General features: G+C 41.3%; 1 protein-coding gene across 4 annotated transcripts in view; it reads right to left on the reverse strand.

Annotated features, from left to right (window-relative positions):
• ncor2 (nuclear receptor corepressor 2) overlaps positions 1-14,822 on the reverse strand; it is a 70,977-nt gene that overhangs the window by 37,483 nt on the left and 18,672 nt on the right. For all 4 annotated transcript variants that reach the window (XM_079557346.1, XM_079557345.1, XM_079557348.1 and 1 more), the window contains exons 3-4: positions 12,531-12,646; positions 5,190-5,367 (exon numbers count right to left, since the gene is read on the reverse strand). In XM_079557346.1, coding sequence (XP_079413472.1) covers positions 5,190-5,367; positions 12,531-12,646 — 294 coding nt within the window. The remainder of the gene's footprint in view (positions 1-5,189; positions 5,368-12,530; positions 12,647-14,822) is intronic.

Genomic DNA, 14,822 nt, shown 5'->3' on the forward strand with positions numbered 1-14,822 from the left:
AAAGCATTGCATAAAAGAATAAACTCTGGCTGAACTATGTTGAAGTAACTTATGCGATACGGTTGTGCAATATCGATAATAATAGTATCGCGATATTTCACTAAACCATTTCAACACGATATGTTCCATTCTAATTAAGCACAAACTACAACAAGACTAACATTGAACTAGATAAGGACGTGTTTAGCTGCAAAAAATGTGGCGAGCTGAGTCCAATGAAAACTTGAGTGATATCGTGATATATTGTGGCTTCTTGCGATACGGATATTGCACCACCTAACATCGCGATATGATATATTTTGTGATATATTGTGCAGCCCTAGCACAAACATTACACACAGCTCTATCCCAAGACCCTCTCGACCATTTGAACGTGTCTAGTGTTTGTCAACAGTTCAGCCTCTACACCTGTGGCACAGACAGAGGTAAACGCCCTGGAGTTAAGCCATCATCCCAGGGCAGCAAACAGCTTACGGTGCCCTCGACAACCCCAGCCACATTTAGAACATTCCTCAACGGGATGTCTATAAGGATACGCTGTTTTTATTAGCTCCGCTGTTGTACTGTGTCAATGCAAACACTTTCTATTTAAGGAGCGCCGACCGCAGCAGTGTGAGCGCACCAGACAAACAGAAGGAAGGAAATCGCTTTGTTGTTATAGCCATTCAACCAAAGATACAGCTTGAAAATAAGATAAGAACTGGGCTAAAGAGGAGGTCCCCTACTTGCTCTAAATCGTCAGACCAGGCAGTGTCTGACAGAGGTTGCATGTCAGCAAAACATTATGCAATAGTACTTAGCTTGGCAAACAACTCATCACATGGATTATACTATTATTAACAGCCCTATTGTGCAATAATTACTCTGTTTTTATGGGATATTACAAGGTAAGTGTGTAAGTACCGCAAACCACAAATAAAGTACATGCTTAACTGAAAATCCTCTAATGTCTTGATGAATAAACTTTCAACATTAAGCACATTTTCTGACCTACATCTGTTGTTCAATTTGCGTAAAAATGTAAAACATGCTACAACAGAAACTGCTCATATTCATTGGTTCTGGAAATCTCTATTTAAAGCAATACTAAGTAACTTGTTCATCTTAAAGGGGGGGTATTATGCAAAATCGACTTTTTCAAGCTTACATCATGTTATTATGTCATTCCCTCATTAAAAACATGCCTGAAGTGTTGCCTTGGCACATTCATATATTTTTGAGTAATCTGTAAAAACTCTGATGGCAGCCATCTTAGGGATAGGTTTGCCTGAGTCCTCCTAGGAACGCCCCCACCTCCTGGAGACGCCTCCGAGCTTTCGTCACCAGCCGAGTAACCAACCACTGCTCCTCAGCAGTAACCCCCTCCCCACTGATGCCACAGACAGCGTGTGGAGGGGGCGTGTCGGAAAGGGTCAGAGGTTCTTAAAGAGACAGAGGCCTATTTCAAGACATTCACTACAGCAAGAGACCAATTTTATACAAGGCAGTTATTTTAATTTACTGCATTTACAGACCAACAGAAGGTTTCGTCATCATTGTAGTGTGATATAGACTGGTGCTATGTGATTGAAAAAAGCACAAAACCCCCTCTTTAATAAGTCCTTTTCGTAGTCCCTCTGGGGGTAATACAGGTGTGAATGGGATGATTGGGGGGTCTTTCATCTCCCCCTGGTGTCTCTGGCCAGAAAACCACAATTGCAACTTGACTGCTTTGTGAGCAGAATATCTTATAGTGTATCAAACCCCCGCTAACCCCGTTTTAGAGCACTCTTCGTAGCTTCAGTCTTCTCCCAGAGGTTAATGCTTCTGTGCTGGTTTAAATTATGCACAGTGAGTCTATTGTAAAACATAGTAAATCAGTAATCTAATGACAATACTGTCAGAAAAATTTAAAAAAAAAAATCACCAAACCGTGCAGTTCCATGCACGTACAAAGTGACAAGGTTATAAAGATTACTGGAAAGCTGCATGATCGCAGAAACCTCATAAAAGTCATCAGATATTAAATCACACTGATTTAATAACGATCATGACTGCTGCATGAGTCAGGGCTCTTATCAGCAGCGCGCTTTCAGTATCTATTTGTTTCTTGTCACAAAGGTCGGCCAACGCACACAGACGGAATGGGATCAAAAAGCAATCAGTGTTTGACCAGCCTCACGTTTAAGTCGCAGATAGACGGCGTGCCCCGTTTCGAGAGCAAACAGTGCTGCGCGTCCACTGGGTTTTTGTGAATGCGCAGATTTGGCGTGTGCAAATGCGGCCGGTGAAGTGCGCTTTTGTTCTGGCCTGATTCACAGTGACTCATGCTTTGCCTACTACGAGCCGACTCCCTCTTTTCCTGGTAGCCTTTGTGTGTGGGTCCACCCCACGTCTCTTTATCTGTGCCACTCCATGCTGTTGCCCTCTGCCTCCTTTCAGCAGAGATGTGTAGAGCAGTGGCGTCTCAAACTGAGGTAAACGGCTTCCCCAGGTGATACTGCAATAGACTTTACTCGTTTTAATTAGAGATCGTTTCATTTCTGCTAGTTAGGTGTATTTCAGTTTCTTTACATGCAGTTTTGGCATAAATGGGTCCAATGTAGGTCTAATTTAGACCCTTCTTAGACCAGGTTAAGTCTTGAGCTGGGCCTGGTGGTACTTGGAAGGTTTAACATTTTATGAGGTGGAACTTGGGTGTAAAAAATTTGAGAACCACTGGGGTAGAGTACATAAAAAAATTGCACTCATGTAGGAAATTATTTTTTACTCGACTAGGGGTTTAAAGTAATGGTCAGTAAAAAATACTTTATTGTGTTTATTTACTTAATTATGTTTCAGCATTGATTGAATCCAAGATGCTCCCAAACCGGAGAAAAACAAAAAAACATTAACACTTCCTGATCGTATATGTGTGAAATTAAACTAAACCAAATAACTCCAAAGAGAAGGTGCAAGAAATCCTTCACACGACTAAACAGTGGGTGCTGTAGACGGCTATTCTCTGGCTCAGTCAGCAGTAGATTAGATTTTGGCAGATGAACAATTAAGGAGCGCCTCTATTTGCCGCGGGGGGAGTGAGTGGAGAAAGGGGGATGACGATTTATTATTGTGGCGGCTAACAACTGCAAGGTAGCGCAGTAATGAGCCGAGTAAAGTTCTTCGCAGTCAGAGATATTTTTGCTTCATTGTACTCTTGAAAGTACAATTTCTTTTAGCAAAAATACTTGAGAAAATACAACCCACCTCCTAGTCCAAACTTAGGTGAGTCATTGCATCTGACAACACTTATATAATTCTTGCTCTAGGGGGAAATTACTAGCATTCCTGAATATTATGGCGCTTCTTTAGACGTAATTTTGCGACATTATTGGGAAATCTGTTCACCATTCCTCAGCTGCCTGACTCTTCCGTCAGCTTCAGGCAATCTGTGTTATATCAGGAGCACCTCCCCAACAGCAGAGGCAGATCCACACAGCACAGCCAGGCATTTTGATCTGCAGTTCACACACTCGCATCCAGTCTTTTGAAATCTAGGTCAACTCCATTACTTATTAATTTATGTTTCACAGCTCTCTGCCGCTGCAGCTCACGAGATTCACTTGCCTTCAGTCGCTTCCTCCTCTGAAGGCTTTTATCAAACAATACCTTTCATGTAGCTTAGACGGGGACCTTGGAAAGAGTTTTATTCTTCCTTTTTTGTGGAAAGGACTCAATCTGTGACTCCTACCGTTTTTAACATCAGCTTTCAATCAGTGCAACTCAATACTAGAGGTTTGTAAGTCAATAAAGAGAACAGCACATACATTTAAGGAAATGCAATTTTAAAATAATTACAATGATTTGACATTTCTATTTCAAGTTGTGTCAAAATCAAACTAGAGGCTGAACAAGCACAAAGTAAGGTTAAACAGGGGCTCAATAAAAACAGAAAAAATTAGGACTACAATGACTTTTTAAATGTTTTAAGTCACAATACCGAAGACCTTTGAGTCATTTCGATTTGACCTTTCTTGCAAGATAGATGCAGTATTGCGTATTGCAGTATTGCAGTATTGCTGATATTGCAAAGAATGTTTGATGTGTGGGGACTTCCAACCTCACAAATGAGATACAGCGCCCAGACTCATTTACACTTTAGACTCAAGTTCAGTTCATTCAGCCACAAAATCCATCACAAACTCTTACTCTGACCACAAAGTCAAAGTTAAATGTGCACTTACGCATGCTAATATCAGACTTAGTTGATTACAACAGCGGCACAGCGGTTAACACTTGTACTTTACAACAAAAGCATCTAGGTTTGATCCCAAGGCAGGACGGGGTGTTTCTGTGTGGAGTTTACATGTTCTCTCCGTGCCCCTCTAGGTTTATATCAGATGCTCTGGTGTTGCCTACCACTAAAACATGTACAATAGAATAAGGCTGTGTTTCTGGGGTAGCCTTAGTAAACCTGCTTTAGTTTGTTTGTTATTATACATGAACTGTACAACGAAATTTGTCCTCTGCATTTGACCCATCCCTTGACGCCACTGGACAATCCGTAGGGAGCAGTGGGCAGCGGCAGCACTGCGCTCCGGGACCCATCACCAGATGAGGAGCCAGGCTGGTGGTCAGAAACACCTGCCTGGAGGATTCACCTATTGTACATGTTTTTTGTGGTAGGTCGAAACCGTCGAAACCGGAGGAAATCTAAGCAGAAACGGGGAGAGCATACAAACTCTACACAGAAAGGCCCCATCAAATCAAACCCAGGACCTTCTAGCTGTGAAGCACGAGCACTAACTGCTGTACTACTGTGCTGCCCAAGGCCCTCAAAGCGCTTTACATCAAGAAACCACTCACCCGTTCATACTCTCATTCACACACCAGTGTGCGCAGACACTGGAGGTGAGGTGGGTGAAGTGTCTTACCCAAGGACACGATGACACCTCCAGTCACAAGACGACCCATTCTTCTATCTGTGCCACTGCCGCCCTTGGCTACACAGTAACTTACCACAGCCTTGTGTTGCTAAAATAAAATCCCCTAACCAGTGTGAAGCTCTTTGTGTGACTTGTGTCATGTGTCAAGTGCTATACAAATCCATTCCACATTTTTTCCCCCCCATTATCAATGAATTGCTCAGTTGTTGCAGCTCCAGCCCTTTAACCAATGCTGGCCTTTCTTTGCATCTTTGATGTCATCATGTACAACTAAAGCAACAGTACCTTGTGCATGTCCTCAGCCCCTCCCAGAGGCAGCATTGGTCGGTGGGACGTGGGCCGGATTAGAGTCTCTGGAGCCATCTCTAACCGGGGCCGCTTGATCTCAGCGTAGTCCACCTCTGATTGGCCGCTGTGCTCAGGCAGGTAGATGTGCTCATAACGAATATGCTGCTCTTGTCCTCTGCAACACAAAAAGACAAACTCATTTAGAGACACTGGAGTAAGAGCCAGGGCTATTGCAGAGCATACGCTAAAAGGCTTGGCTCATTGACATTTGCAGCACCAATTTGGTATTCAGTGAGAAAGGGCAAACCTTGAATTTGAAAGCGGGCTAATTTTATGAAGATGTTATTATGCCTCAGATTGCAGTTTTCGTATTCACAAAGCACCACGCTCAGATCGAGATGGCACAGTGAAGAACTGTAGCTGTCAAATTAGAAAGCTTCTGAAAAGCCATGAAAATTTAAATACGCATCAAGCTCTTGGAAGATAACTAGGAATAAATCTCTCAATTATCCTGCGCTGAAGTGGCTTGTTTTGAAAGTATCCAAATCAGCCTTCGTTAGGGAATTAGAAACAACGCTATTAAAATCTCAATTAGCAAACAGCAAACACAATTATTCAGGTCTGTGTTTCTCAAACTTTTCACACCAAGAACCACCACGTCAAAATATTAGGCCTTTAAAGTAGCATAAAGCCAAGATCAAGATGAAACCGAGATTAAAATGGATCTCAATTGGCCTAAATTGTATCTAAATAATGTTAGAACCAGAAAAACACACCCTAACACAACCCAAATCAATTACAAAACATAAATCTAATGATCTCTAATTAAAATTTGGTTTCTGTAGTTGCAGATTAGACGCTCACAACGATCAGGATGAATTTTAGACCATTTCTCTTTACAAAACTGCTGCAGTTCAGCGAGATTCAGGGGGTGTACTCACTTATTCCTCCCTGTCTTGTGAATTGTGTTTACATGTTACGGTAAATAAAAAAATGATAAAATGTAAATGTTGTTTGGGTATTAATTTCAGCAGTTTAATCATTCTTGTGTTTTTAATACATATCAGACCACATTTTATGACCAATTTAGGCAGAAATGTAAGAAATTCCACACTTACTTTTTCCTCCCACTCAGTAGTTGATACCTCTGCAAACATGATCTGAATTGCAATGGAATCTTATATTAGTTTAGCAATTCATTTTTCACTCTTCTCTTAATTTTTAATCATTCCGAGGCGCTCTATAATGTATTTGTTGTTAACAATTAACTACATTTGTTTGCGGGGAAGGGAATCTTATTTGTATAGCGCTTTTCATATGACACAAGTCACACCCAAAGCGCTTCACATGAAAGGGAGGGGCGATTCACATGAAAGGGAGGGGGCCACAGCTTTCCCTGGGACAGACTGCTCACATCTGCGCCAATGGTCCCTCCGACCACCACAAACCACTCACAGGCATTGGGTGAAGTGTCTTGCCCAAGGACACAATGACAGTCTGCACCTGCAGGAGCCGGGATTTGAACCCCGAACCTTCCGATCATGAGACAACTCGCTCTACCATCTGCGCCACTGTCGACCACTGTGAACTAAATCTTTATTTCAAAAGACAAATTACAAATCCATTAATCGCAATAAGCTTGTCAGGAGGATAGCACGCACATTTATTTTTATTTTTTTAATCACCCCAAAATTGTGCCGCTTTAATCAAGGTTTTTCAGATACCAGACTTGGTAACAGATTGAAACATCATTAAAATTCTTATAGTGGATGACGAATTCCCGATAATCATAATACAGTCCTACAATCACCAATAAAAGGTGATCAAATTTGTTAGAAAATATGCAACAATTGTAAATCTACCTCTAATTTCTGGACACTTTTAGCCTCAACATAAAATATGTGCCCATCTCTCCATCGCAAATGAGATCTATTTGTGACATCAGAAGCACTGCCTTATTGAAGATTACAAATAATACAATGTTAACATGAAAGAGCAGAATGTGAGCCATGTGAATTTTCAGCGCTACAAAGCTGAGCTGCTACAAATAGGGGGGGATAAAGGTGACCTGGATTACTGTTACACTGAGCACCACTGTGGCCGTAACATGAGCTGCAGCGTTAACGTTAGCGTCAACCACATTCGGCACGTGCTCGTCACAATCATTGGGTCATTAGCCGAGAGGAGAAAAAAAACAGGCAAAGCGCGGACATGAGTGCCGCAGCCGTCTTGATGCGCCGTCAAACGACACCTTCGCTTTTCTGACGCGGCAAACCATGCTAGCCCAACATGGTGAATGGCCCTCTTTCCTTCCCAGGGGAACTGATTTCCTAAGTGTTCCTTTGAGACAAACGCAGAGTTGTCGGTAATGCCGCTGCCAGTGTTAAAATGGAAGTGGCTTGAGGGAAAAATGGGAGACACGACCACAATTGCTAGCTCAGAGCCACAAAGGCCTAGTGTGTGGTTCTTGTGAGTCTTCTCATGCGCAGCTAGATTGGCGTGGAGCCCAACACCAACATAATTCCTTTTACTCTATCAGACATGCGAAATACTGTGATACACCGGCACAATTCATTACAAATGAATCGGCCTTCCACTTAAATGACTTCAGCCCGCCTTACCCAAAGAAAGTCGCAAAAAGCCAATTTTTTATTTTATTTTAGAAACTGTATTTATTGTATTAAAGAAAATACAGTATAGGGGAATCCTTAGGGTCTTTCCCTGAATAATTTGAACAAATTGTCTCTCCCAGTCTTCATTCTGGCACAGATGTAGTCTAACACTACAGCAGCTTATCACTACGAGTTTACTTTTTTCCCCATCAAAGAGCCGCATGTGGCTCTAGAGATGGTGGTTGCCTACTCCGGTACAAAGCAAACCACAAAGAAAGAGAAATTATTTAGAGAGTGCAAAATAGTCTCAAACATGTTGTTTGTAAATGCACATGTAGGACATTTTTTCATGTTTTTATTTATTTTTCACCCGAAGGAAGCTGTGTTTAATTGTATTTCACGCTCATTGCAGGATATTTAAAGGGAATATACGGAAATCAAAAATGTTTGCATTTTCATCCCCCTACATGTTCCAGCACTGTCCTAATGTGTATCTGTGAGCTCAGACCTATTCACCACAATTGCCTCTAAAATCCTGCACTGTCACTCATAAAGTTGTTAATTCGGGTCCAAAGTAACCTGCAGTTACGCTTAAGACCTGAGGTGGCACTAGTGAGTGTAAAAATGACCAACTTGCATCATCGCTTTAAGAGAAAGTACTTTTCAAACACACTTTTTCTGTCATTTTTAAGCTTTAGAGCTCATGTCTGTGGCATTAAAAAGGTCTTCAATAATATCGTTTATCGCAACATTTTGCCTCGATATATTGAGCATCAGAGCTTGTTATCGTGAGAGGCCTATGCACGTCATTCTCTTGGTAGTGGTCTTCTACTGTCTTCTATTAGTAACTTTCAATATTTCTCTCAAAACCGTGCCACTCTAATTGGCGCAACCCCGCTTCTTTTCACCATCAAGCATTTAAACATTCTTCATGTCTCTTGAAATAATGTGCAGCTCTAGTATAAGGTAGTTCTAGTTTAATTTAAGTAATTGCTTGGAAAGAATACAGAAAAGTGGGCTGCGTGTAACTGCTGCTCTCAAAGCCTTTTCCTTCATTGATTCAGTTCACTTCCTCATCTTCACAGAGTGTTGGCGCTTACATAATCAACTACTACACCCCCTTCCCCTCCTCTCTCTTCCTCCCGCGCTCTCCCTCCCTCTCTCTCTCTCTCTCTCTCTCTCTGCGCTGAATAATCTCGTCTCCAGGGAGGATTTGTCTCGAGGATGTGCAATATGTGTGTAAAAGGGTGAAGCAACTAGGACAAGGGGAAACGTGCAATACCCCAGTCAAACTGCCAGTAGATTGTCACTGGCTTGAGCTCTAGACGAGAGAGTAGACTGCATGTGTGGTATAGCGCAGCATATCGTGAAAGAATTACGCTGGTGTGCCAGGCGAAAGACCTCAGGGACCAATAACACGGGGAGAAGCCAGGCGGAGCGCACCGCAGCTGGAGTGAATGGGACTGATGAGAGGAGGAACTGGAGACAGGCCAAAAATATCACTGACAATTTATACTGCACGCCTAGACTTCCCTTTATATGCCCGAGTGACAAGCAAAGCAAGAGGCAGAGCTGCACTGCACAGAGGCCGTCCACTATCAGCAACGGACTGCCTGTAAAACACTACAGTGTAAGTAGATTCGCTCACTGAAAGTGCACTGAGGTCACGTTGTGTAAAAAGCACGTCCTCTTCAAGAAAACACTTATATTTATCACAAAAATGAGTGCTCCATAGTGGTAGAGGTACAATATATCATATAAATGCCTATACTTAACTTTGGAATGGCTAAAATAGCATGATACAGATCCTTTAAATCAAAGAACTCGTATCGGTTTTAGAAAAAGTGGTGTTGGTGAATCCCTAGTTTGGACCCTTAGTTCCGGTGACAAGAACTGGACAATTCCACATTCTCAGCTTTGTGGGAACAGTCCGGGCTCCGTCCTGTTCCAACATGACTGTGCACCGGAGCACAAAGGTCCAAAAAGACACGGATGAAAGAGTTTGGTGTGGATGAACTTGACTGGCCAGAGCAGTGTCCTGACTTCAACTTGATCGAACACCTTTGGGATGAATTAGAGCAGGGACAGAGAGCCAAGCCTCGTCCAACATCAGTGAGTTCTCATAAACACAGTCCTAAACCTTGTGAGCAGCCTTCCAGAAGGGTTGGAGATATCTGCTATAGCTGCCAAGAGTGGACCAATGTCATTAAACCCTATGACTGAAGAATGCTTTGTCACATGCGAGTTACAGGCAATAAAGTGCAGGTCATCATTTAATTTAATTACCATCATTTGAAAAGACTGTAATCGCCGTTGTCATAATGAGTCCACAGGTTTTGGGTAATACTTAACAGCACAGAAATAACTTGGTATTAGGAAGGAAACAGCATGGTGTATGGCTGAACGATATTGAACTAACTAAACAATATTATATAACGGCTGCACAATCACGATAACGATATTATCACGATTTTTTTAAGTTACTAGTTTTTCAGCAAAGTGTGACAAAGGAAGACAAAGGAAGAAAGGGACTATACGGAGTTTAAAAATGCTAAAATTAAGTATTTCCCCCCCCCTACATGTTCCAGCCATGTCCTAATGTGTAGAATGAGCCCAGACCTGTTCACCACAACTGCCTCTAAAATTCTGCACTGTCACTCAAAAAGTGGTTACTTCGGGTCCGAATTGCCGTCATGCACGAGCTTAATATAGAAGGTGCAGCTACAAGTATGACCTGAGGTGGCAGTCGTGAGTATAAAATGGCCAACTTGCATCTTGCCCTTTTAAAAAAAAGACTAAAATTGAACTAAGTTAGTAAATGTTTAACTAAAACTGAACTTTTACACATTCACAAGTTCAATGCACTGTTGTTTTTAGGCTGAGTTTGCAAAAAAGTGTCGCCTCAGTCGGATGAAGACTTTAGTGATGTTGCGATATATTGTGGCTTCTCACGATACAGATGTTGCATCACCCAATACCGCGATACGATATTTCTAAAAATGTGCAGCCCTAGATTGTATAATAATTATAATAATAATTTGACAATAACAAGGTAATTATTACAGACGCAACTGCACACCTGAACACTGAACACTAAACTTACCATAACCCAGATGAAAAACTGATCAGAAAACATTCTCTTGGTGATAATGTGGAAATAGGGCTGCGAAACACATCACCCATCAAGTCAAATGTTATTCAAATCAGCATAAAATGTAAAGTGAAAGCAGATTTTGCACATGTTTCTAAGTACAACGGAAGAACTGTTCTTGTGACACTTTATGAATGATATCACAATTTCTAATGTACAGGACTATTTACACGGGAGATGCTTGAATCGGCCACAATGAACAAAGTTTGTAGAAAGTACATTTGACGATTCAAACTTTACAAAAGTGACTGATATTGCGTGGAGAAACGTTCCCAGTCGACGTGTGAAAGAACCCTGTTTACTAGTCCCTGCGTGTCTTGTTTTGCTTTGAAACTCTGTCTCTCTCTTTTCTGGAGTAGCCCTGGTGATTTCAGACAGATGGGAGAAGGCGGATATATTGGGAGTTTGCCTGGAGAAAGGAGGAGGAGGACGGGGCCAATAACTATAGCACAGTGGCCGAGCAGTGAATACACTGCTGTGGCTGTATAACCTTCAATTATACAGAATTTAATCTAGAGTAGACCATTTTCATCTTCTGACTCTTACAATGTAAATGAAAATACACAAACTTCCAAACGAGGGTCAATATTATAATTAAGAAAGAAGTACTTCATTTATAAAACATACCATTTAAAAAACATGCAGAACATGTGATACTTTAAGCAATAAAGCCCAACACATGCTGTAACAAAAATGAATACTATTGGGAGATAAATATAATTGTATTTCTAAAGCAAGACAAGTTAAACATTCAGTATCTACATTACTACACGATAAAGGAGGCAGAAAGGTCTTGCTAATCACTTTGTCACAGTTATACTCTCATTAACTCTGAATATCTCTCCAACTATACATTTCTACAGACACAGCTTGTGCAAGCAAGTGAAATGAGCAAATTGCAATAAATCAGGAGCATGTGGGCAGCCGTCAGCGACCCATGACCGACATTTCCCACACAGTGCATCGTTTCAATGTGATCTCCTACACTCAATGTAAAGCAATCTTTACAAATATGACGATCAGTGAAACCAATAAAGACCATCTGCCTTAGGCTTAGAGAAACGTCTCCTCTGAGCATCATACAAAATGCATGCCATATTTATAAAAGATTCATGAGTACTTATCAAGACCCATCCTTAAAAAAGAAGGGCTATATAAATAATAAACAGCTTGTGAAGGTACACGATCTGACTGAAAGTATAGGCACAGTGCACACAATATGTTGCTTCAGCTTCTTCAAATATCGAAAACTGCTCCTTTGGCCCACAAATCTTTTAAACCTAACATCACAGAGGGAAGGCTCAAAGACTTCAATTACATAAGGATTGCACTGAGGTTATCAGCAGAGGCTGTGTGAAATAAAGCTGCTGAGAAGGGCAACACTTTTAAGCTTTCATATAAGAATAGCCACAAAACAAAAAAATCAATTTAGAATAATGTTAAGTCTGCAAAGGAAGAAAAGAATAAGCGCCTACATTTCTATTTCTACACTTGAACTGTTATTGAAAAAATGAGTAGCTAATGGAAAAACAACCAGTTCGGCATCAACAAAACAGAACATTTCCAAGGGCGTACCTCTCAATCCCAGGCTGGAACTCGGACAGCAGAGAGGGCCGGCGGCGGTGAGGCTGCCCCAGGTGAGAGCTATAGTCCCGGGCATGATGGCCATGATAGTCCCCCAGTCCCACTTCCTGAAATGCAAACAACAAAAGTGTTAATTTCTCCCAAAGCTCACACTTGATAGTTACAAAATGCCTGCCTTATTTCTGCAGTGAGTCATTTCTTCCCTGTGGTAACTTTAGGATGTCATTCAAAGCAGCATGTCAAGCCTGCAGTGAGAGGAGGATTATGTAGAACTTTGGGAAACCTTGTATGTCCCACATGAAGATAAAAGAGAAAGACTGGAGGTCAATGGGGCAAACTGCTTCCAGCCCAGACAGCTCTGCCTCTGCTCAAAATGAACATAATCTTGATAATTAGGTGATATGGATGGAAACAATGGGAAAGCCTCAATATGGGATTCGACTGACAACTTGAACTTTCAACTTGAACATCTAATGAGCGGGAGCTGCTGTGTGCACAACACAATGACCGAGGAATATTTCTGTAGGGGCCCAGTGGGGGGTGGTGGGGTCAGGGGTCAGGAGTAATGCTATGTTTACGGAATACCACAGCAGACAGTGCCAGACTCCGGCAAGAGCTCCATTAACACATTGTGTGCCAGGTTTGTACGCAGTCAATTAAATCAACTGAACTCTGGACATTGTTTAAACACAGTTAATCAAAACACTATAGTTAAGACGCTGTTCCTCCTCAGATCTTACGTATACTATGCTCTCATGGTGTTGCAATACAGTGTTAGATAAAGACAAGGGAAATTCCAATCTGTGTTTCTGCAGGTGCTGGGAGATATGATACAGTATAATGGGATTCTGTGTTTTTTCTGTACGCTTTTCAGTACGCTTTTCCCCAAAAACTCCCCCCTGGAGTGAGTGACACGTCAACTTAACCAATCACAGTGAAGTATCAGAAGCAGATGGCTTTAGTTATTTCCTAAAGATATAAAGATACATTGCCTGTGAATTGTAATAAAATGATCTATATCAAAGGTCTTATGAATTTCTTTTTCATTGTTGTTGTTTTTTTATGTCTTTTTATCCAAGGCTGCTCAATTATAGGAAAAGTAAACACAATTATTTCAGTCATAATTTAAATCACGCATATTCAAACAATTATTTCTCACCTTAAACAAAGCTATAAATATAAAATATATTCCTTGGACTAAAGTAAGAATTATTTCAAACAAATCCAATATTTTAAATAAAAAATGTTTTTGCACTCACAACTGCACAAGCGCCTGATTACATCATCATTAAGCGCGGTTTATTTACACGTATGGATGTATGATGTTGTAGGGCTGCTCGATTATAGACAAAATAATAATCACGATTATTTTAGTAATAATTGAAATCACGATTATTCAAACGATTATTTGTTGCCTTAAAAAAAATCTTTATTTTATTTATTCATTTTTATTATTCTTTTAAAAAACAACTATGGACTACATTTTCTTTGGACAATACAAGCATTTTTTTTTTTTTTTTTTTAAATATGCTCATGTTTCTAAACTCATCCTATTCACCTTATTCCGCCCACTTATGCCACTTTTTGCGTTGTCTCGGCACTTCCGTTGTCCAGACACTTCCGGTCGAGCACGAAGCCCGTTCATTTTAACGGAGGACGAGGGAAAATATTCTCCGCTCAAATCTGATGTTTAGTCGATTGATTTGTGTAAAATGTCCAATGTTCATTTGCACCAACAAGTCAACACTGCACCGTTTCTCTGCGCGGCCGAACAACGGCTTTGTTTTCGTGTAGTGACTGATTTTATGTGGACTTCTCCAGTCCCATGTTAACACATAGGAGAAAAGGGGCGGGCACAATTCATGGCGGAGCCCACGCGAGGCTCCGGAATAAGGTGAATAGGGATACCTGCCCCTGCTTGCCAGCCCTCACACCTGTCCAACAGAGCCGCGCGGCCTGATGACATCATCACACAGCGCTAATGTTTTTATGTCAAACCAAAGCATGAGCCTTTAGCACGTGAAATGTGAAGGGAACAGAAACAATCATCTCAGTGGCATGAAATAATAAGAGTTTGTTTGAGCTCCGCTGAGATCTGCTCCTGAAGAAGAGTTTTAGACTTTTCTACTAAACAAAACCAGTGCCTGAGCAAAGGATGTCGAGGCTTCTAAAGCAGCTGTTCTCCTTTCAGCACAAGGTGAGCTCTTAACAGTGGCGTTATCTCAAGAGTTAGGTAGAAAAAATATGAGTACGATATTATTTACAGTTCGCTGCGCTGGTATT

Source organism: Gobius niger, assembly GCF_951799975.1.
Source record: "Gobius niger genome assembly, chromosome: 1".
Classification (NCBI taxonomy): Eukaryota; Metazoa; Chordata; class Actinopteri; order Gobiiformes; family Gobiidae; genus Gobius; species Gobius niger.